Source organism: Nerophis ophidion, linkage group LG06 (assembly GCF_033978795.1).
Source record: "Nerophis ophidion isolate RoL-2023_Sa linkage group LG06, RoL_Noph_v1.0, whole genome shotgun sequence".
Taxonomy (NCBI): domain Eukaryota; kingdom Metazoa; phylum Chordata; class Actinopteri; order Syngnathiformes; family Syngnathidae; genus Nerophis; species Nerophis ophidion.
This window is the reverse complement of record NC_084616.1, coordinates 67,542,043-67,567,006: the sequence shown is the minus strand read 5'-3', so window position 1 is coordinate 67,567,006 and position 24,964 is coordinate 67,542,043. Positions and strand designations below refer to the sequence as shown.

The 24,964-nt window shown below is 40.5% G+C and overlaps 1 protein-coding gene across 2 annotated transcripts in view; it reads right to left on the bottom strand.

Moving 5' to 3' along the window:
• Window positions 1-24,964, bottom strand: part of runx1 (RUNX family transcription factor 1) — a 58,888-nt gene that overhangs the window by 15,760 nt on the left and 18,164 nt on the right. Inside the window, exons 1-4 of one of the 2 annotated variants that reach the window (XM_061904676.1) lie at window positions 21,240-21,576; window positions 17,493-17,632; window positions 17,301-17,411; window positions 4,248-4,404 (exon numbers count right to left, since the gene is read on the bottom strand). In XM_061904676.1, the coding sequence (XP_061760660.1) occupies window positions 4,248-4,404; window positions 17,301-17,411; window positions 17,493-17,632; window positions 21,240-21,267 (436 nt within the window). In that variant the 5' untranslated portion in view covers window positions 21,268-21,576. Of the gene's footprint in view, window positions 1-4,247; window positions 4,405-17,300; window positions 17,412-17,492; window positions 17,633-21,239; window positions 21,577-24,964 lie in introns of those variants that run through there. The other variant, XM_061904674.1, reaches the window with a different exon arrangement.

Below are 24,964 nucleotides of genomic sequence, written 5' to 3'. Positions count from 1 at the left end.
GGGTGGGGGATGAGGCAGCGGCGGTGATGACCAAGAAGAACGCGGAGTTGGAATATAATTACAACACTTTATGTACACATTTATATACATATTTATATAATATTGACATATTTATATAATATGTAACTACAAGCTCCATTCACAGACAGAGTCCCATTGCTTTTATGAGCGGTCGAGCGAGTCAAAAGCCGGAAAATTAAAAAATATATATATTTATTTGTTATTATTTTTTTTTTAAAACGATTTTTATTTTTTATTTTTTTTATTTGTGGCGGCCGTAATTCTTTCGTGGCGGGCCACCACAAATAAATGAATGTGTGGGAAACCCTGGTAGTATATATTAGGAGTGTGGGTAAAAATCAATCCGAATTTGAATCGGCGTTCTCACATTGTGCGATTCAGAATCGATTCTCATTTGAAAAAAAAAACAATTTTATTTTTTTTAATCAATCCAACAAAACAATACACAGCAATACCATAACAATGCAATCCAATTCCAAAACCAAACCTGACCCAGCAACACTCAGAACTGCAATAAACAGAGCAATTGAGAGAAGACACAAACACGACACAGAACAAACCAAAAGTAGTGAAACAAAAATGAATATTATCAACAACAGTATCAATATTACTTATAATTTCAGCATAGCAGTGATTAAAAATCCCTCATTGACATTATCATTAGACATTTATAAAGTTAAAAAAAAGAACAATAGTGTCACAGTGTCCAACACTTGCATCGCATCTCACAACCAACAGCGCTCCCCTTACTCACCATTGTGTGTTATATTCATCTTTATGTGCTCGACGCCTCAATCATTGGTATGTTTTCATCTACGAAACCATTCTTTGTATCACTCCATCTTATCTATCTTGTCTTTTAACAAAAAAACAAGGAAGTCACAATCTGCGTTCAATGAATGTTCTTCAATTTGTCAGCCCCAAAGTAAGAACTGAACTGGGCAAGAAAGCATTTAGGTTTTCTAATGTTGTAAACGTGATGTTTTATGTGTTGTTTACTGTTTTTATTGGAACCTTTCTGCTGCCCTCTTGGCCAGGTCTCCCTTGGAAAAGAGATCTTTGATCTCAATGGGATTATTACCTGGTTAAATAAAGGCTAAATAGAAAATAAAAATCTCATAAGCTTGACAACACACTGTGTCCAATATTTTCACAAAGATAAAATAAGTCATGTTTTTTGTTCGTTTAATAGTTAAAACAAACTTACATTATTGCAATCAGTTAATAAAACATTGTCCTTTACAATTATAAAAGCTTTTTACAAAAATCTACTACTCTGCTTGCATGTCAGCAGACTGGGGTAGATCCTGCTGAAATCCTATGTATTGAATGAATACAGAATTCTTTTAAATCGGGAAAAAATCGTTTTTGAATCGAAAATGGTGTTGAATTGAAAAAAAAAAAATTTAATCGAATCGTGACCCCAAGAATCGATATTGAATAAATAAATAAAGTTGGCATTGTATATATTTGCATAAATGTGTATATATGTGTGTATGTTTATATGTGTGCTTGAGTGTGTATATATTTATTTATGTGTGTGTATATATGTATATATATATATATATATATATATATATATATATATATACATATATATATATACAGTATATATATATATATATATATATAGGTTTGGTTTTGGAATTGGATTGCATTGTTATGGTATTGCTGTGTATTGTGTTGTTGGATTGATTAAAAAATAAAAAAAATAATCGATTTTTTAAAAATGAGAATCGATTCTGAATCTGACAACGTAAACGATTTGATTCGTATTTGAATCGATTTTTCCCCACACCCCTAATATATACATATTAGGGTATATATATATATATATATATATATATATATATATATATATATATATATATATATATTTATATGTATATATATAAACTCGTTTACGTTGTGCGATTCAGAATCGATTCTCATTTTTAAAAAATCGATTATTTTTTTTATTTTTTAATCAATCCAACAACACAATACACAGCAATACCATAACAATGCAATCCAATTCCAAAACCAAACCTGACCCAGCAACACTCAGAACTGCAATAAACAGAGCAATTGAGAGAAGACACAAACACAACACAGAACAAACCAAAAGTAGTGAAACAAAAATGAATATTATCAACAACAGTATCAATATTACTTATAATTTCAGCATAGCATTGATTAAAAATCCCTCACTGACATTATCATTAGACATTTGTAAAAATAATAAAAACAAGAACCATAGTGTCACAGAGGCTTACACTTGCATCGCATCTCATAAGCTGTCCAATGTTTTCACAAAGATAAAATAAGTCATATTTTTGGTTCGTCCATCCATCCATCCATCCATCCATCCATCCATCCATCTTCTTCCGCTTATCCGAGGTCGGGTCGCGGGGGCAGCAGCCTAAGCAGGGAAGCCCAGACTTCCCTCTCCCCAGCCACTTCGTCTTGCTCTTCCCGGGGGATCCCGAGGCGTTCCCAGGCCAGCCGGGAGACATAGTCTTCCCAACGTGTCCTGGGTCTTCCCCGTGGCCTCCTACCGGTTGGACGTGCCCTAAACACCTCCCTAGGGAGGCGTTCGGGTGGCATCCTCACCAGATGCCCGAACCACCTCATCTGGCTCCTCTCGATGTGGAGGAGCAGCAGCTTTACTTTGAGTTCCTCCCGGATGACAGAGCTTCTCACCCTATCTCTAAGGGAGAGCCCCGCCACACGGCGGAGGAAACTCATTTCAGCCGCTTGTACCCGTGATCTTGTCCTTTCGGTCATGACCCAAAGCTCATGACCATAGGTGAGGATGGGAACGTAGATCGACCGGTAAATTGAGAGCTTTGCCTTCCGGCTCAGCTCCTTCTTCACCACAACGGATCGGTACAACGTCCGCATTACTGAAGACGCCGCACCGATCCGCCTGTCGATCTCACGATCCACTCTTCCCCCACTCATGAACAAGACTCCTAGGTACTTGAACTCCTCCACTTGGGGCAGGGTCTCCTCCCCAACCCGGAGATGGCACTCCACCCTTTTCCGGGAGAGAACCATGGACTCGGTTTTGGAGGTGCTGATTCTCATTCCGGCCGCTTCACTTTTTGGTTCGTTTAATAGTTGAAACAAATTTACATGATTGCAATCAGTTGATAAAACATTGTCCTTTACAAATATAAAAGCTTTTTAAAAAAAAAAAAATCTACTACTCTGCTAGCATGTCAGCAGACTGGGGTAGATCCTCCTGAAATCCTATGTATTGAATGAATACAGAATCGTTTTGAATGGGAAAAATATCGTTTTTGAATCGAGAATCGAATCGAAAAAAATCGACAGTCTATCGAATCGTGACCCCACGAATCGATATTGAATCGGATCGTGGGACACCCAAAGATTCACAGCCCTAATATATATATATATATATATATATATATATATAAATGTGTGTGTGTATGTAGGTAGGTAGGTATTGTTATATACAGTATATCTTATTCACACTTACACACCGACCCCCAGACAAATTATTTTCTCTCTACGTAGTCCCTGAGTCAAAATAATTGCCAAAGTCTGACTTAAAATAACAAACACTTAATTAAATATTATTGTGGGTTTAACAGATTTATATTTTACAGAGTGGCTATCAACAAATATTATGTGTATACTGTATATGTAAGCAGTATATATATATAGAGGGAACTTAGTTTCAGTATGCAGCACTTTTTGTATGATTTGGTCTTTGACCAAAATTGTCAAAACTTTGCTTTGGTTTTTGTGTTCTCCCTCGGTTATTGTACAGTATGTCCAAACATTGCACGCGACAAAACTAGTCTATTTGCATGTGTACAATTTTGCGGTATTGAGTGTCCAAACAAACTCAGTTCTCATTTATTCGTGGTCCACATTGGTTTCTGCCTGTACAAAATAAGTCTTCTGTTTGAAAAGTGTTTGGTTTTTAAAGTTACTTATATGTTATGAGTTTTCACATGTTCTGTCAGTTCTGGCAGCATTTCTAGTGTACACCGAGCCCTTGTTTTAAATAGATATATATTTGCTTCAGAGTAACTGATACAACAGAGAAGGGAAGGATGTTACCGACCATGAGGAAGTTGTTTTGAATACCGCTCTTTATTCATGTGCTCTTGCTTCTACTTGTCTTGTGTGTGACGACTGTGTTGTGCACTTTGTATGTTTGTGTAGTGTGTGGTGTGTGAGTGATGTTTTTTGTGCGGTGACTGCAAGCATACCCCGGCCGCTGCGTCCAACGAAGCGCAGGTCATTGAATCGGGCCACCTGGTTTTTCATGGCAGCTGTGGCGTTGCGCAGCTCCGCTGAGTAGTTCTCGTCGTTTCCTGCCATCACGGTCACCATGGTGCCTTCAGAAACCTCGCCAAGGGCCACCACCTAGGGACGTCCCACGAAAATGATTAAGGATTTCAGAATACAGTATAGGTGTCCCAAAAATCCGGACTGTGACACACAGGCAAAAATGTACATACAGTGGGGCAAAAAAGTATTTAGTCGGCCACAGATTGTGCAAGTTCTCCCACTTAAAATGATGACAGAGGTCTGTAATTTTCATCATAGGTACACTTCAACTGTGAGAGACAGAATGTGAAAAAAAAAGAAATCCAGGAATTCACATTGTAGGAATTTTAAAGAATTTATTTGTAAATTATGGTGGAAAATAAGTATTTGTTCAACCATTCAAAGCCCTCACTGATGGAAGGAGGTTTTGGCTCAAAATCTCACGATAAACGGCCCCATTCTTTCTTTCCTTAACACAAATCAATGGTCCTGTAACCTTAGCAGAAAAACAGCCCCAAAGCATGATGTTTCCACCCCCATGCTTCACAGTAGGTATGGTGTTCTTGGGATGCAACTCAGTATTCTTCTTCCTCCAAACATGACGAGTTGAGTTTATACCAAAAAGTTCTATTTTGGTTTCATCTGACCACATGACATTCTCCCAATCCTCTGCTGTATCATCCATGTATCCATTTTGGTATAAACTCAACTTGTCGTGTTTGGAGGAAGAAGAATACTGAGTTGCATCCCAAGAACACCATACCTACTGTGAAGTTGGGGGTGGAAACATCATGCTTTGGGGCTGTTTTTCTGCTAAGGGGACAGGACGATTGATCCGTGTTAAGGAAAGAATGAATGGGGCCATGTATCGTGATATTTTGAGCCAAAACCTCCTTCCATCAGTGAGAGCTTTGAATGGTTGACCAAATACTTATTTTCCACCATAGTTTACAAATAAATTCTTTAAAATTCCTACAATGTGAATTCCTGGATTTTTTTTTCCACATTCTGTCTCTCTTAGTTGAAGTGTACCTATGATGAAAATTACAGACCTCTGTCATCATTTTAAGTGGGAGAACTTGCACAATCGATGGCTGACTAAATACTTTTTTGCCCCACTGTATTCCGTACAATTGACCACTCAATGGTAACACCCGAATACGTTTTTCAACTTGTTTTTAGTCGGGGTCCACATTAATCAATTACATTCAATTCAATTCATCATCCAGGCCATTAACACCTGTCTATATCCTACCAGTAATCAGATACCCTGCTGTCATTATACCCTGCACTTTGGGAACAGAAAGGACTAGTGAGTGTCACAGACACTGTGCAGGAGAAACAAAACAGGCCTCCAGATTGACGTCAAGAAGAAAGGCTGTCATGGGAAGACAAGCCCCTGCATGGCATGTACCATCCTCAAGTTAAAAATGGGAAAACATACCAGTGGCTGGAAAATGTTGGACTGAAAGACAGCCCAGAGGCACAAGTAACGGCAGCACAACAACAGACCCTATACACAAAATCAGACAGGATCCCAGGTACAGGCTGGCAAGACGCCTCAGAGACAATGCAGCACATTAAAGCAGGATGTAAGACGCTTGCAAACAAGGCATTTACTAAGATCCTAAATCAGGGGCGCTCACACTTTTTTCTGCAGGCGAGCTGCTTTTCAATTGACCAAGTCGAGGAGATCTACCTCATTCCTATTTACAATTTATATTTATTTATTTATGAAAGAGACATTTTCGTTAACAAGTTAATGGTGTTTAATGATAATTCAAGCATGTTTAACACACATAGATCCCTTTCTTTCATGAAGACAAGAATATAAGTTGGTGTATTTGATTCTGATGACTTGCATTGATTGGAATTAGACAGTGGTGCTGATAACGTCCGCATTTTCAAATGGAGGAAAAAAAAGGTCCTCCTTTCTGTCCAATACCACATGAAAGTGGTTGGATTTGGCATCTCATTTGTCCAACTTGCATACTCGTTTTTAAACACTTTGTTATGAGAGTAGCATATGTGTGTGGCCCTTAAATGTCTGGCAGCAGGTGAGTGACGTCAGTGACTGTGCGGGTGGGCAAGCAAGTGAGAAAGCGGTCGCTGAGGGCGGGGGAGAAATACATTGGCATCAAACTCCGTAGCTTGCTAGCTTGTGCACGCTAGCTTTCTGAGACTCTTATTTTGTTAGCACAGGCAGGATGAAACAGGTCTTTTATGGTGAAGACAGGAACTGTGCAGTCGGTCTTTAGAGTTTTGACAGTAGGTACGGAGTCTCTAGAAATAAAATGTGTTTCTCTGCGTCCGCCCTGTCAGTGATTTTTTTCTTAAATATGAGCTCGCAGCAGCCAGCGTCATATCACAAGATCCTCGGGTGCCGAGAATGTCAAACAACTGACGAAAGTGAAGTCTTGGTATGATTGATGATTGCTCATTTTTATGTCTATTTTTTAATGCCTGGCTTGAGATCGACTGACACACCCTCCGAGATCGACCAGTCGATCGCGATCGACGTAATGGGCACCCCTGTCCTAAATGATGTGCGCTAAATAGTGTGTGCAAAGTTAACTTTGAGAATATTATTAGTAGGCATGCAAAAGTGGTGCAGACCAATGCAGACCAATTAATTGCGCACTGCTCACGCACAGAAAATTAAAAACATCCAAAGTCCAACCTAAACTCTAAACAAAATGACCAGTTATTTATTCTAATTTAAGTTAAAGTTAAGGGCAGCACGGTGTTACAGGGGCGTCTGCCTCACAATACGAAGGTCCTGAGTAGTCCTGGGTTCAATCCCAGGCTCGGGATCTTTCTGTGTGGGGTTTGCATGTTCTCCCGGTGACTGCGTGGGTTCCCTCCGGGTACTCCAGCTTCCTCACACTTCCAAAGACATGCACCTAATTGTTTACAAACTTAATTTAGATAGAGGAAGCCACCATAAGTTTTGAAACGTATCTACAGAGGAATATTCAGTATTCAGCCGTACTTCAAACGGTGACTCAAGCTACTCACTGGGATTTGGCTACCTCGTTTTTTGAAGGTAAATGTGGAACAGAGGAGGCAGTAGAGTGTTTAGTTTTTTACATGCTGTGGACGTAATTATGGGGCAGCATGGCTCAGGAGGTAGAGAGCTTATCTCCCAACCTGAAAGTTGCGGATATGATCCTCAGTCCCCCTGTGACCATGTTGAAATATCCATGAGTAAGGAACACTGAACCCCTAGTTTCTCCTGCTGTTGCATCATCAGTAGAGAAATGTATCAATATATTTTATTTAACCTGGTAAAACTAAACGAGACTAAAATCTGTTTTCTCTTAGTGACTTGTAGCAAAACAAAGTTACGGAAATACATAAAACAACAAAAACAGCAGCAGTCAAACATTACAGTTATGAGTCTTAATTAATAAAAACAACATCCATCCATCCATTTTTTACCACTTGTTCCTCTCAGGGTTGCGGGGGTGCCTGGAGCCTATCCAAGCTACATTCGGGCGGAAGGTGGGCAACACTCTGGACAAGTCGCCACCTCATCGCAAGGCCAACACTGATAGACAGACAACATTCACACTCACATTCACACACTAGGGCCAATTTAGTGTTGCCAATCAACCTATCCCCAGGTGCATGTCTTTGGAAGTGACCATTAACAAATAAATATTTAACATCACTTTAAGTGTACCTTCATTGAGGACTGAAGACTTAACTCTGAGTTATTTCTTAAATACATTTACTGTATGTTTCTCACCTTTATAAAAAGTGCTGGCACTCGCAACTTTCTTTGGCCTCTGGCCTTTGCAGTCGTACTCAATCAAAAATGGCAATGACTGAATCATCAGCATGTGGGATTCTTTGTTTTTGGCATTCTTCTTTGAAAATATAACGCAAGAAAACAGATTGGTTGGACCACGCAATAGTCGAGTTAAAAAATGTCGGTGAAAATATTTGTAGAATCAATCAATCAATCAATGTTTATTTATATAGCCCCAAATCACAAATGTCTCAAAGGACTGCACAAATCATTACAACTACGACATCCTCGGAAGAACCCACAAAAGGGCAAGGAAAACTCCCACCCAGTGGGCAGGGAGAATTCACATCCAGTGGGACGCCCGTGACAATGCTGACTATGAGAAACCTTGGAGAGGACCTCAGATGTGGGCAACCCCCCCCCTAGGGGACCGAAAGCAATGGATGTCGAGCGGGTCTAACATGATACTGTGAAAGTTCAATCCATAGTGGCTCCAACACAGCCGCGAGAGTGGCCGGGGGTCGCTGGAGCCTATCTCAGCTGCATTCGGGCGGAAGGCGGAGTACATCCTGGACAAGTCTCCATCTCATCGCAGAGCCAACACAGATAGACAGACAATATTCACACACTAGGGCCAATTTAGTGTTGCCAATCAGCCTATCCCCAGGTGCATGTCTTTGGAGGTGGGAGGAAGCCGGAGTACCCGGAGGGAACCCACACCATCATGGGGAGAACTTGCAAACTCCACACAGAAAGACCCCGAGCCCGGGGATCGAACACAGGACCTTGTTATTGTGAGGCAGACGCAAAAAATATCAAATGTTTCGGTAAAGAAGTTAACACCGAGTACAACCCACGATAAAACTGGTTTCTGAATCCTTTGAAATGGACTGAAATTCCCTCAAAGTGATCAGATCAGGTAATCTCAGATCCTTCTGTAAATCATTCCTAGATCAGGAGCCAGCATATATCTGAGTTATTTTTTCCCCCCAAGATTTGCATTGCCTCTCGGAATGAATATGCTAAAGATGTCCTGTGACCGCAAGCTTTCGTGAGTGGAATCTCTATACATTTGACAATTTATTAAGTCAATGACACGCCATTTGCGTAGATTTTAACCTTAATCTGAGTGAACCGAAATCTAATCCTAACAGGCTGACGCTAAACCAGAGTGTTTGTGTTGTCGCCGTGAGATAAACTCCAACATTTTTTAAATGTATTTATTGGTTTTTACAGCTGACAATGGACCTTTAGGATTCGCCTGACTTTTATGAATTCATCATTTACTGAAGGGACGATTTTCTGACAGTTTGACACCAGAAATGTCCGATAATGGCTTTTTTGCCGATATCCGATATTCTGATATTGTCCAACTTTTAATTACCGATTCCGGTATCAACCGATACCGATAAATACAGTCATGGAATTAACACATTATCATGTTTAATTTTGTTGTTATGCCCCACTGGATGCGTTAAACAATTTAACAAGGTTTTCCAAAATAAATCAACTCAAGTTTGTCATGCCTGTTAATCTGGTTTTATGTTTGATCATGTTTTGTTTTGTTTTCTGGACTCGTTTTGCGTTTGTACTTCCTGTTTTCTTGGTCACCATAGCTACTCATTAGTTTCCACCTGGTTCCTCTATTCACGCCCCGACCGGTTTCTAGTTACCACGGCCACTATTTATGTCACTTGCTTTTCTGTTCATCGTTCTGGGTACTGTGCATTCTGCCTTATGCCTTCATGCCTGCATTTTTGCGTACAAACCTTCACGCTTTGCCACACTGTTAACTATTTGGACCACGTAAGATGTGAATTGTGAAGGGAATTATATTTATATAGCGCTTTTCTCAAGTGACTCAAAGCACTTTACATAGTGACACCCAATATCTAAGTTACATTTAAACCAGTGTGGGTGGCACTGGGAGCAGGTGGGTAAAGTGTCTTGCCCAAGGACACAACGGCAGTAACTAGGATGGCACAAGCGGGAATCGAACCTGCAACCCTCAAGTTGCTGGCACGGCCACTCTACCAACCGAGCAATGCCGCTCCAAGATCTTTGTATTTTTTGCCTCAGTGCAAGTTTTTTGTTTATTGAATATCTTTGATAGTATCTGTTGTTTATTCCTAGTTCATTCATGCCATCGCGCAAGTGTTTTTGTTTCCTGTTCGTATTTTGTAGCCAAGTTTTGTACCTCCTCGTGAGCGCCCTTAGTTTGCTTATTTTTGTATTCATTGTTTAAATAAATAACCATGTACTCACATCCATGCCTGACTCGTCCCACATCATCTCTGCATCGAGGAAGCAAAAACAATCCAAGTCCCGGCTTGACAAAGTTATGGAAAAAAATGCCAACATGGCACTGCCATATTTATCATTGAAGTCACAAAGTTCGTAATTTTTTTTTAACATGCCCCAAAACAGCAGCTTGGAATTTGGCACATGCTCTCCCTGAGAGAGCGTGAAGAGGTTGAGGTGGGCGGGATTGGGAGGGGGCAGGGTTAAGGTGGGGGTTGGGGAATCAGGCGTAGCGGGCGGGTGTATATTGTACCGTCCCGGAAGAGTTAGTACTGCAAGGGGCTCTGGGTATTTGTTATGTCGTGTTCATGTTGTGTTACGGTGCAGATGTTCTTCCAAAATGTGTTTGTCATTCTTGTTTGGTGTGTGTTCATAGTGTGGCACATATTTGTTACAGTGTTAAAGTTGTTTGTACGGCCACCCTCAGTGTGACCTGTATGGCTGTTCACCAAGTATGCCTTGCATTCACTTGTGTGTGTGAAAAGCCACAGATATTATGTGACTGGCCGGTACCCAAAATAAGTACCTTCAAGGTTTATTGGCGCTCTGTACTTATCCCTATGTCCGTGTACACAGCGGCGTTTTAAAAAGTCATACATTCTTCTTATTGAAATCGATACCGATAATTTTGAAACCGATACCGATAATTTTCAATATTACATTTTACAGCATTTATCCCTATTTAACAATGTGGACAAATGCCTGAGTTTTTAATGTAAAATTTGATACACTTTGTTTTGAAATGAAATTGTTGTATGTCCTTTTGTTTTCTATTTGATTTACTTACACTTTAGTAAAAAAAAAAAAAAAAAAAAAGACCTAATATTGTCTGTTTTTGGTATCAGTGTAGAAGCATACTGTACCACTCTTCCATACATCATCAGCCTGATTTGTATAAACTACGCTGAACTGTGAAATATGAACTGTGAAGTATTCACCCATCACATGTATTTTGCTTATCCAAGTAATTAATAAAAAAAAAAATATATATATAATTACAAAAGTAAATTTGGACAAAGCTCAGTTAGTCTGCCTGTGCCACTGTTTTAGAGGCAGATGATTGTGTGGCAGAGGGGTTAGTGCATGTGCCTCACAATACGAAGGTCCTCAGTAGTCCTGAGTTCAACCCCGGGCTCTGGATCTTTCTGTGTGGAGTTTGCATGTTCTCCCCATGATGGCATGGGTTCCCTCCGGGTACTCCGACTTCCTCCCACCTCCAAAGACATGCACCTGGGGATAGGTTGATTGTCAACACTAAATTGGCCCTAGTGTGTGAATATTGTCTGTCTATCTGTGTTGGCCCTTCGATGAGATGGCGACTTGTCCAGGGTGCACTCCGCCTTCCGCCCGAATGCAGCTGAGATAGGCTCCAGCGACCCCCCGGCCACCCCAAAAGGGACAAACGGTAGGAAATGGATGGATGATTGACTGAAAGAATCCTTCTTCTAATTTCCCATCACAGACTGTGTGACACAATATAAGCATCCATTATACAAAGAGCCAAGTGGCACTCCATAATGATGTATAATGCGCCGCTCGAACACACACACACACACACACACACACACACACACACACACACACACACACACACACACACACACACACACACACACACTACATGTGCATAGGCATGTTAAGGAGCGTGAGCAGCAGCTAATGCATCAAACTCACTAAATCAATCAGTTGTGTGGCTAAAAGCCGCTTTTTCCTCAAATGCATTTTTGCCTCCAAGTGCAGGAAAGACATGCACACCCTTAATAGGGAATTAACTCCACACACACTGAAATGTAAAAGTGTGAGACTTCTTTCTTCAAATATAATCTTTGTCTGATAATGTAGCAAAGTTAAATCATCGTCTTATTTTTTTACCCTTGCGGCCTCGTGAACGGCAAGTGTTTTGGTGCATGAGTGTGTAGGTGGGGAAGGACACGGAGAAGACAAATAGTGAAGTGAAGTGAATTATATTTATATAGCGCTTTTCTCTAGTGACTCAAAGCGCTTTACATAGTGAATCCCAATATCTAAGTTACATTAAAACCAGCGTGGGTGGCACTGAGAGCAGGTGAGTAAAGTGTCTTGCCCAAGGACACAACGGCAGTGACTAGGATGGCGGAAGTGGGGATCGAACCTAGAACCCTCAAGTTGCTGGCACTCTACCAACCGAGCTATACCGCACTAATGCGCACACGCAGCGTGGTGTCTTGCGATCGCTCCTCCACAGTTACATTTTACAAATGTTCATAGTGAAAACAAAGACTCTTAATTTGTTCACAAAGTCAAAATAATTTACTGTATATAAATTACTGTAGCACTATGAGTCAGGATTAGAAAAACAAAGTAAAATTGTATCACTCCTCTGCATGTTATATATAGAGGTACACTGTGGACGTGGTGTCCTCCGAAACAAAAAGGAAAAGAACCATCCGGATTGTTTTAAGTGCCAAGTTCAAAAGCCAGCATCTGGGATGGTTTTGAGGTGTTTTAGTACCCAAGGCATGGGTAACTTACACAACTGTGAACGCACCATTAATGCTGAAAGGTACATACAGGTTTTGGAACAACATATGTTGTCATCCTAGCAAAGTTATCATGGACGCCCCTGCTTATTTCAGCAACACAATGCCAAGCCATGTGTTACAACAGCGTGGCTTCGTAGTAAAAGAGTGCGGGTACTAGACTGGCCTGCATGTAGTCCAGACCTGTCTCCCATTAAAAATGTGTGGCGCAACATGAAGCCTAAAATACCACAACGGAGACCCCGGACTGTTGAACAACTTAAGATGTACATCAAGCAAGAATGGGAAAGAATTCCACCTGAAAAACGTTCACAAATGGTAAAAGGAAAATGGAAAGGCCATGGTACACAATGGTAAAACATTTTTGCAATGTGGTGCTCACATTATATATGGAAAAAAAATATTAAGTTTCTCAGTTGAACATTAAATATCTTGTCTGTGGAGTCTATTCTACTGAATATAAGTTGAAAAGGATTTGCAAATCATTGTATTATGTTTTTATTTACGAATTACACAACTTGCCAACTTAACTGGTTTTGGGTTCTGTACTTCAAAAAAACCACATGTCATGTTAGAGCAGACTACAAATTGTCCATAGGTGTGAATGTTAGTGGGAATGCTTGCTTGAATATAATTTAATTTTTCGATTTTTGTCAGTAATCCGTTCCAGAAGGTCATACGAAAGCACAATCGTACAAAAACCAAATTAATTTTTCTCCTAAGAAATACCGTAAATCCAATAAGTCCGTCCAAGACACCCACAAATATCAGACTCAGAATAAAATATGTTTAACACATGGGGACTTTGACTTGGTAGACCAGTGGTTGGCAACCCGCGGCTCCGGATCCGCATGCGGCTCTTTGACCACTCTGATGTGGCTCAGCCGCATACTTGCCGACTGCCCGGAGAAGTCCGGTAGATTTACAGATGTCAGTGTCTCTTAACAGAAATCTACCGGGTTAACATTCTTCGATTTTCACCAAGACATAAACTTTGAGTGCGTGCCGTGATGACAATGCCTCTAACACCCTTTCTACATGTCATCGCACCAGGATTTTCACCATGCTATCTACGTACTGGCCGGCCGGTCACATTTTTGATGTGACCTCGCTGGGAACGCATACGCAACTGCAAGGCATGCTTGGTCAACAGCCATACAGGTCACACTGTGGGTTGTGATATAAACAACTTTAACATTCTTACTAATATGCGCCACACTGTGAACCCACACCAAAAAAGAATGACAAACACATTTCAGGAGAACATCCGCACTATAACACAACATAAACACGACAGAACAAATACCCAGAATCCCATGTATCCTGACTCTTCCAGGCTACATTATACACCCTCGCCTCCCCAACCCCGCCCACCTCAACCGACGCACGGATGGGGGGCGGGGGGGGTGTATAATGTAGCCCGGAATAGTTAGGGATACATGGGATTCTGGGTATTTGTTCTGTCGTGTTTATGTTGTGTTATACTGCGGATGTTCTCCTGAAATAAGTTTGTCATTCTTTTTTTGGTGTGGGTTCACAGTGTGGCGCATATTAGTAAGAGTGCTAAAGTTGTTTAAACGGCCACCCTCAGTGTGACCTGTATTGCTGTTGACTAAGGATGCCTCGCAGTCTCTAACGTGTGGCTGCAATAGCCTCATCAAACAATCCTTTGAGCTGGCAAGCTATATGTACAAGCTGTAGAGGGCGCTAGCGGTAGTGCCATCATTGTACGCCCTTATTATTGTTCATTGGGTAAATACCAAGCATACATTTGAGAGAATAAATACTTTGTAATCCGGGAGTCTCCCGGGAAAATTGGGAGGGTTGGCGGGTGTGACGCTGTCAAGCGGCATTCATACAAAACTCGCGGGCCGCACTAACATTAAATTTTCATGTTAAGGTGCGGGCCGTGTGTCTGAGACCCATGGTTTGTACACAGTAAAAAGCAAAAATAAACTCTGCATGCGGTATTATTTCATTATACATTTCAAAAGAGTTATTTGGGCTCCCATTGTTTTCTTTACTTTGTGAAACGGGTCAAAATGGCTCTTTGAGTGGTAAAGGTTGCCGACCCCTGTGGTAGACTGTACTGTCTTTGTTCAATGCAAGAAACAAAGAAAAACTACGAAGGAGCACAGTACCTCGGCAGCCATCCGCAGTGCCATATATGAACGCGAAATACACTTTATAGAGAACAATTATAATCAGACATGCAGAAAACAATGTGAAGTACATTGCTTTTGGGTCCCCAAGAGTGGGGGGGAGGGGGGGCGGGTTGCCCACATATGAGGTCCTCTCCAAGGTTTCTTATAGTCATCATTGTCACGGACGTCCCACTGGGTGTGAGTTTTCCTTGTCCTTATGTGGGCTCTACCGAGGATGTTGTTGTGGTTTGTGTTGTGGTTTGTACAGCCCTTTGAGACACTAGTGATTTAGGGCTATATAAATAAACACTGATTGATTGATTGATATAAATTATTTGTTGTGATCCGGAGCCCGGATCATATTTTTGATTTAGATTTTTGAGTCTTTTTGTGTTTTCTGTTTGTATTGGACTCATTCGGTTCCGGTTTGTGCTCCTCTGTTTGTTACCATAGCAACGTATAATTTTCACCTGCCGCGGGTTCCGGACGCACACCTGTTTTTATTCATCACTGTCTTGATTTAAGCCTGCCTCCTTGGTCCATTCCGTCTGGTTGCGTAATTTGTGTTCTCACAACAAGTAACGACTTTGGTTCCCGATTCTGTATTCCTGTTCGCTTCCAGCTAGCTTCCACGCTAGGTCCTTTGTTTATGCTAGCTCCCATGCTAAGCGCCTTTTGTTTTGCCTTTTGTGCCGAGAGCAAGTTTTTCTTTGTTAGGGTCTGATTTAATTAAAAAAAAAAATTTTGTTCTTACCTTCACGCTGCATCCCCGAGAGAACGACTGCGCGTCACAATGCGACCCAATCGTTACATTATTAATACATCCATCCATCCATTTTCTACCGCTTATTCCCTTTGGGGTCGCGGGGGGCGCTGGTGCCTATCTCAGCTACAATCGGGCGGAAGGCGGGGTACACCCTGGACAAGTCGCCACCTCATAGCAGGGCCAACACAGATAGACAGACAGACAACATTCACACACTAGGGCCAATTTTAGTGTTGCCAATCAACCTATCCCCAGGTGCATGTCTTTGGAAGTGACCATTAGCAAATAAATATTTAACATCACTTTAAGTGTACCTTCATTGAGGACTGAAGACTTAACTCTGAGTTATTTCTTAAATACATTTACTGTATGTTTCTCACCTTTATAAAAAGTGCTGGCACTCGCAACTTTCTTTGGCCTCTGGCCTTTGCAGTCGTACTCAATCAAAAATGGCAATGACTGAATCATCAGCATGTGGGATTCTTTGTTTTTAGCATTCTTCTTTGAAAATGGCGTGGCGCAGTGAGGGAGTGGCCGTGCGCAACCCGAAGGTCCCTGGCTCAAATCCCACCTAGTACCAACCTCGTCACGTCCGTTGTGTCCTGAGCAAGACACTTCACCCTTGCTCCTGATGGGTGCTGGTTGGCGCCTTGCATGGCAGCTCCCTCCATCAGTGTGTGTGAATGGGTAAATGTGGAAGTAGTGTCAAAGCGCTTTGAGTACCTTGAAGGTAGAAAAGCGCTATACAAGTACAACCCATTTATCATTTAAAATATAACGCAAGAAAACAGATTAGTTGGACCACGCAATAATCGAGTTAAAAAATGTCGGTGAAAATATTTGTTGAATCAATCAATCAATCAATGTTTATTTATATAGCCCCGAATCACAAATGTCTCAAAGGACTGCACAAATCATTACGATTACAACATCCTCGGAAGAACCCACAAAAGGGCAAGGAAAACTCACACCCAGTGGGCAGGGAGGATTCACATCCAGTGGGACGCCAGTGACAATGCTGACTATGAGAAACCTTGGAGAGGACCTCAGATGTGGGCAACCCCCCTCCCCCCCTCTAGGGGACCGAAAGCAATGGATGTCGAGCGGGTCTAACATGATACTGTGAAAGTTCAATCCATAGTGGCTCCAACACAGCCGCGAGAGTTCAGTTCAAAGCGGATCCAAGACAGCAGCGAGAGTCCCGTCCAAAAACCAAAAAGTGGTAGGCATGAAAACTGAGTTAACCACTGAATGAATTGACGTGTCCTGTGATTCCCACACTGCACACATTAAAAGTAAGGGCATGAATTGTTGTCAAAACGAACCCAATCTTGCCTTTAAAACCGAGGTTCGCACCGAACTGGGATTATGATATACCGTTACCATATAATGGTGCCTTCCATTCTGGTGTTAGACCACTAAAGGAGGCTATCCAAGTTCGTCATGGTCTTACCACAAGCAGCATATTATCAAAATATTAATTTTTTCTTTTCAAAACTCCTCCTGACCTTAAACGCAATGGGCAGGGTTTTGTTGCAGCGCCAGTGTGTCGGCAACACAGAGCACAGGAAGTTAGGACTGTCCGTCTTCACCAACTCTCCCGTGTGATCGGAGACCACCTGCAGAAAAAAAAAAAAAAAGAAATCATTTAATAAGTAAATCAATGAATCGATACATAAAGGAGTTCATGATTGAGCTACCATGTCATGGCTGGCCATGCGCAGCTTGTTCACGAGTGACACACCGCTTTCAACCTCCTGGCCGCCCAGGGCCTCAGCTATCTTTTCCCCAGACGCCAGGGTGGTGGATGAGGGGGTGTAGCGCCGGCCATGGGAGGGGTCTGGAGGAAACACTTGTTTTTTAATTCGATAAAAAATACTTTGCTACAAAGCCATTACGAGCCTCCAATTTCAAGGGAATGCACACAAACATGAAACTCAGTGTCATAACTGTTTAAACAAACAAAAAGGCATATATGTAATTATATAAACAAATTCAAAATGTATTTTTATATCTAATAAATTTAATATACATAAATAGAATAAATACATGTATTATGTTTAATGTAATATGTTTTTTTTACCTTAATTTGCAATATTATTTACTGTACATCATCCATCCATCCATTTTCTACGGCGGAGGTTGCTGGAGCCTATCCCAGCTGCACATGGGCTGAAGGCGGTGTACACCCTGGACAAGTCGCCACCTTATCACAGGGCCAACACAGATAGAAAGACAACATTCACACTCACATTCATTTTTATCTATTGTATACACAAATTAATATTTATTTTAACCATTATATAACTGTAATAATTTTTTTTTTCAATGATAATTATTTTGATTTGGTGCTCATTCATTTAATTATTATTGTTATAAGTCACTGTGTACTGTACTGGACTGTAATTTAGAGTGAAGGATTAACAGCTAATACTGAAGTTTAAATGTTGTCATTAAATATAAAAGAACACAAAATGTTGATGTTTTCTATGGTGGCGTGGCTCACATGGTTTGATTGATTGATTGATTGATACTTTTATTAGTAGATTGCACAGTACGGTACATATTCTGTACAATTGACCACTAAATGGTAACTTGTTTTTAAATCCGATAAAAAATACTTTGCTACAAAGCCATTACGAGCCTCCAATTTCAAGGGAATGCACACAAACATGAAACTCAGTCTCATAACTGTTTGGACACATAAACTAAAATGCATGTATGTAATTATAGAAACAAATTCAAGATTTATTTTTTATATCTAATAAATATAATGTACATAAAGAGAATAAATAGATGCATTATTTTTAATGTAATATGTTTTTTTTTTACCTTAATTTGCAATATTATTTACTGAACATCATCCATCCATTTTCTACCGCTTGTCCCGTTTGGGGTGGCGGGGGTTGCTTGAGCCTATGTCAGCTGCACATGGGCGGAAGGTGGGGTACACCCTGGACAAGTCGCCACCTCATCACAGGGCCAACACAGACAGGCAACATTCACACTCACATTCATTTTTATCCATTGTATGTACCAGGGTGTCCAAACTTTTTCCACAGAGGGCCGCACACGGAAAAATTGAAGCATTCGGGGGCCATTTGGATATTTTTCATTTTCAAACCATAACAAAATATATGGATTTTTTTTTTTTTAATCCTTAGGGCTCCTGGGGAGCATAGAGGGTTTCAGTCACTAAAATGTTAATATTATTATTAATACTATTTTCTTTTTTATTTAATGCTTACAGTAAATCTCTATACATACTTGAGGTTGATATAAAGTAAAACAAGTAAGGTTTTATGCATTTTCTGTCAAAGGCAACTTTGTTTTTTATAGTAAAACTGAAATATGCAGTATAAAGATGGATAGATAGATAGATAGATAGATAGATAGATAGATAGATAGATAGATGGATAGATAGATAGATAGATGGATAGATAGATAGATAGATAGATAGTACTTTATTGATTTCTTCAGAGAGTTCCTTTTTTTTAGCAATTAAAGCCCTCAAAGATCAATAATGCAGGACACCATTGATTTTAATTATTTAATATTTTTGAGTAATCACAGTGAAAAGTTAAATAAAAGCCTACTAAATATATTTGAGATCCGAAAGGTTCCCCACTCATTCAATTATACATTTTTATTAGTTTTTTTTTCACTTTTAACACTTACATTTCAAGATCAACTTCCGATATGTCTGTCCATTTTAAGTTTGAACTATTATTTTGTTTGTTTTATGCAATTTTGTCAAAACTTTCATGTTTTTATATGGCAACCACACACCATATGCAATATTTTTTCCACATAAAACACTTTAAACAAATTATTTTTTAAGTAATAATTCATTACAACAAATTTTTTGTCCTTTTCCAAAAGGAAAAAAAAACTGCCTGCATGGCAGCTTTGTGTCAACATTGCCACTTTGTCTCATTAGATTTCACCTCATTCCACTTTTCTAAAATATTTTTTTGTAATTTTTGCAATACTATCAATTTTGCAATTTTTTCAGAATGTGTGGCGGGCCGGTAAACAATTAGCTGCGGGCCGCAAATGGCCCCCGGGCCGCACTTTGGACACACCTGATATATACAATGTAAAATGTATTTTAACCATTATATAATTGTAATCATTTTGTTTTAATGATTACCATTTTTGATTTGTTGCTCATTCATTTATTTATTATTGTTTAAGTCACTGTGTACTGTATTGGACTGTAATTTAGAGTGAAGAGCCATGTAAGAGCAAAGGATTAACAGCTAATACTGAAGTTTAAATGTTGTCAGTAAATATAAAAGATCACAAAATGTTGATTTTTTCTATGGTGGCGTGACTCACATGGTTTGATTGATTGACTGATTGATTGATTGAGACTTTTATTAGTGGATTGCACAGTACAGTACATATTCTGTACAATTTGCCGAATAAGTTTTTCAACTTGTTTAAGTCGGGGTCCACGTAAATCAATTCATGGCAGAGCAGTCCGCCAGAAACTTGGGAGTTGCTGGTTCGAATCCGGCATCCAACAGTCACTAACGTTGTGTGTATGGACTTGACACTTCAACCCACCTTGCTCACGGTGTCACCCAACTTAAATAAACGTAAATTTAAATGTGGAGTTTTTTTTTTTCCTCATGAAAGAAAACCCTATGTAAATATAATTCACTTAACTTCCATACATCCATGCATTTTCTACCGCTTGTCCCTTTTTGCGGTCGCGGGGGTCTCTGGAGCCTAGCTCAGCTGCATTCGGGCGGAAGGTGCTGTACACCCCGGACAAGTCGTCCTAATTCACTTGAATTGAATTGGAATTGAAATATATATTTAAACCTGCACAGTACAACTAAACACAGTTTTTTTTTTTACATGTTGGCAAAGATATTCATGCAAGGCTTGAAAAGGGGTTGGATGAAGCAGATGTTTATAATAACCCGACCCCTCTCACTCATTCCACATTTAACATAAACAATACAATACAAGAACAATACTCTATAAACAAAACAACTTCACTATCAAAATACATGATATGAATAAAAAGTAAATACCGAGTTGTTTTATTTCTATTTCATGTATTTTTCCCCCCAAAGTATTTATTACTAAATTACTTATTTTTGTTGTTACAGTGTGTGTGAGTGTGGATGTCCAGACATTAGACACACACACACACGCACACACGCATGCACACACACTTTCAAATTAAACAATTATTTTCACAAAAAAGTTATATATATATATATATATATATATATATATATATATATATATATATATACACACACATGTATGTTTAGCATTCCGACTGCTGTATGCTTTGTCATTTCTCTGCTCAGTTAATCATGTGCATATAGATAATTTTAAATGACTCACAATAAAGCTCTTTGATGACAAATTAATCAATATCAAAAAAAAAAAAAAGGATACTGATGTTGATAATGATGATGTACCGTATTTGGCGTCCCACAGAAAGACCATTTGTGCAGCTTGCCGAATCCACGTCTTTATAAACTCCTGTTATATCTGCACCTTCTTCAGTAAAAAAAAAAACAAAAAAAAAACAAAAACAAAAAAAAAATACAGCAATAGTAGACTTCCAAGACTTCTGTTAGTTTAGTAGTTTTCTTCCACATGCAATCAAAACGTCTTCTGAATGATACTTGTCCTCAAAGCGTAGCAACATGCTAACATCAGCTGAGGGCGGTAAGTATTTAAAAATAAAAAATACAAGTATTTAAAACAGCACGTTTGTGTTTCCGTTTAATGAGAATTCCGACTGGCAGCGGCTCGCTTTTACTGGCACACCCACCTTTGCGTCTCATCCGGGCAAGTGCGCGCACTTACAGCGAGTACTGCGCGATGATTGGCTGCCGGCAACGGCGCGGTAAGGGGATTGGCCGTTTGGCGGCAAGGGGGCGGAGGAAACCGGCCAATCAGGTTTCGATCCGTGCGGGAGGCAAGGGGGAAGTTGAGGAAGTTGTGCTTCCTTGCATAAAAACAAAACATCGTTCTAATGTAAATACGATGCAAAACATGTTTTATTTTGCTATACTCATCTGTACTGCACACCATGCATTCTTTGAAATGTGATACTGGTAAAATATAATGGAAATGTCACGCTTATTGACTGGAAGTTAGTTGCAATCATGCAGTGAGTACTCGCGACAGCCCATAGGGGGCAGTAAAGGATCGAAACTGTGTTTAATTACATGTTTAAAGGCCTACTGAAACCCACTACTACCCACCACGCAGTCTGATAGTTTATATATCAACGATGAAATATTAACATTGCAACACATGCCAATACGGCCTTTTTAGTTTACTAAATTGCAATTTTAAATTTCCCGGAAGTTTCGTCTTGAAAACGTCGTGTAATGATGACGTGTACGCAAGTCGTCACGGGTCTTTAGGAAGTATGAGCGCTGCGCACACACACAGCTAAAAGTCGTCTGCTTTAACGGCATAATTACACAGTATTTTGCAGATCTGTGTTGCTGAATCTTTTGCAATTTGTTCAATTAATATTGGAGGAGTCAAAGTAGAAAGATGGACTTGGGAAGCTTTAGCCTTCAGCCACACAAACACACGGTGATTCCTTGTTTAAAATTCCCGGAGGTGAAACTTTACTATGGATCAAGCGAACATGAATCAAAACGGAATGTCAACCAGCAGGTTTCGGTGAGAAAATTGTGTTTAAAAAGTTGCTTCTTACCGGAGAAAAGCTGAGCTTGTGCCGTCCATAGCTGCCGTCGACTCCCCTGAGACATTGGTGTCAACACCCGGGCGTGGACTAACGCTTCCGACTATCAGGTACTGTTAAACTCACTAAATGAACATTGATTGATTGATTGATTGATTGATAAAACACTAGCAACACAATAGAAAGATAAGGGATTTCTTAGAATTATCCTAGTAAATGTGTTTGAAAACATCAGAATCCGTCCCAATGCAATCACCTTTTTTTTTTCCTTAGTCCGTCGCTATCAATATCCTCAAACACGAATCTTTCATCCTCGCTCAAATTAATGGGGAAATTGTCGTTTTCTCGGTCCGAATAGCACTTTTTGTTGGAGGCTCCCATTAAAATCAATGTGAATATGTGAGGAGCCACCACACTTGTGATGTCATCGTCTGCGACTTCCGGTAGAGGCAGGGCTTTTCTCTTAACACCAAAAGTTGCGAACTTTATCATGGATGTTCTCTACTAAATCCATCCATCCATCCATTTTCTACCGCTTATTCCCTTTTGGGGTCGCGGGGGGCGCTGGTGCCTATCTCAGCTACAATCAGGCGGAAGACGGGGTACACCCTGGACAAGTCGCCACCTCATCGCAGGGCCAACACAGATAGACAGACAGCATTCACACTCACATTCACACACTAGGGCCAATTTAGCGTTGCCAATCAACCTATCCCCAGGTGCATGTCTTTGGAAGTGGGAGGAAGCCGGAGTACCCGGAGGGAACCCACGCATTCACGGGGAGAACATGCAAACTCCACACAGAAAGATCCCGAGCCTGGATTTGAACCCAGGACTGCAGGACCTTCGTATTGGGAGGCAGACGCACTAACCCCTCTGCCACCGTGAAGCCCTCTACTAAATCCTTTCAGCAAAAATATGGCCATATCGCGAAATGATCAAGTATGACACATAGAATGGACCTTCTATCCCCGTTTGAATAAGAAAATCTCATTCCAGTAGGCCTTTAACTACAATTAGGATTAAAATACTTTTTCTTGTTAAAATGTATTTTATACATACTTATGTTGGAATTATCAACCCCAACCCCACATGGACAACAAGCTGAATGGTTCAAAACACGCTGAGGCCCTCTACAAGAAGGGACAGAGCCGCCTCTACTTCCTCAGAGGCTAGGATCTTTCAACGTCTGTACAAAGATGTTGAAGATGTTTTACGAGTCGGTGGCGGGCGCTTTTTTGTACGCCGTAGCTTGCTGGGGCAGCGGGCTCAGTGTGAGGGACACAAACAGACTGGACAAGTTGGTAGAGAAGGCCAGTAACGTGGTGGGAGTGGAGCTGGACTCTCTGGAGGTGGTGTCAGAGAGGTGAAGTCAAGCAAAACTCCTAGCCATTATGGACAACACCTCCCACCAAATACACTCGGACCTTGCGGAGAAAATGAGCACGTTCAGTGGAAGGCTCAGACTCCAAAAATGCAACACGGAACGACACAGGAGGTCCTTCATACCGACAGCCATCAGACTGTATAATGTATATGTTCCTTGACTGCACTTAAATGTAGAATATATGTAGAATATATTTATACCATTCATATATTATGTATATATATATATATATATATATATATATGTTGTATATTATATATTATTATTATTGTTTATTGTGAGCCAACTGTGGTGCTGAATTTCCCCCAGGGATCAATAAAGTACTTTCTATTCTATTCTATTCTATTTTATTCTATTCTATTCTATTCTAAATCAACTTCCATCCATCCATCCATTTCCTACCGCTTACTCCCTTTTGGGGTGGCAGGGGGCGCTAGCGCCTATCTCAGCTACTGTACAATCGGGCGGAAGGCGGTGTAGACCCGGGACAAGTCGCCACCTCGTCGCAGTCTAAATGAACTTGATACCGCAAACATCAAACACATAGAATACCATATATTCAATTATTAGAATTATTTTAGCATTTATTCGCATTTAGCCACATTTTCTAAGACTCTTTACTATGAATTCAGTGTAGAACCGTTTCAATGTGATATTTGACACCCTATTGAAGTTGAAATTGTTAAATGGTTTTAAAATGAACTTTGACGGTAAAAAAAATATACTGCTTTTGGAAATGAGTTAGCTCACATACCACTGCCATTTTGGGAAAGCAATGTCCTGGATTAGTCACATGACTGGGCTTCACGGTGGAAGAGGGGTAAGTGCGTCTGCCTCACAATACGAAGGTCCTGAGTGGTCAGGGTTCAATCCCGGGCTCGGGACCTTTCTGTGTGGAGTTTGCATGTTCTCCCCGTGAATGCGTGGGTTCCCTCCGGGTACTCCGGCTTCCTCCCACTTCCAAAGACATGCACCTGGGGATAGGTTGATTGGCAACACTAAATTGGCCCTAGTGTGTGAAAGTGAGTGTGAATGTTGTCTGTCTATCTGTGTTGGCCCTGCGATGAGGTGGCGACTTGTCCAGGGTG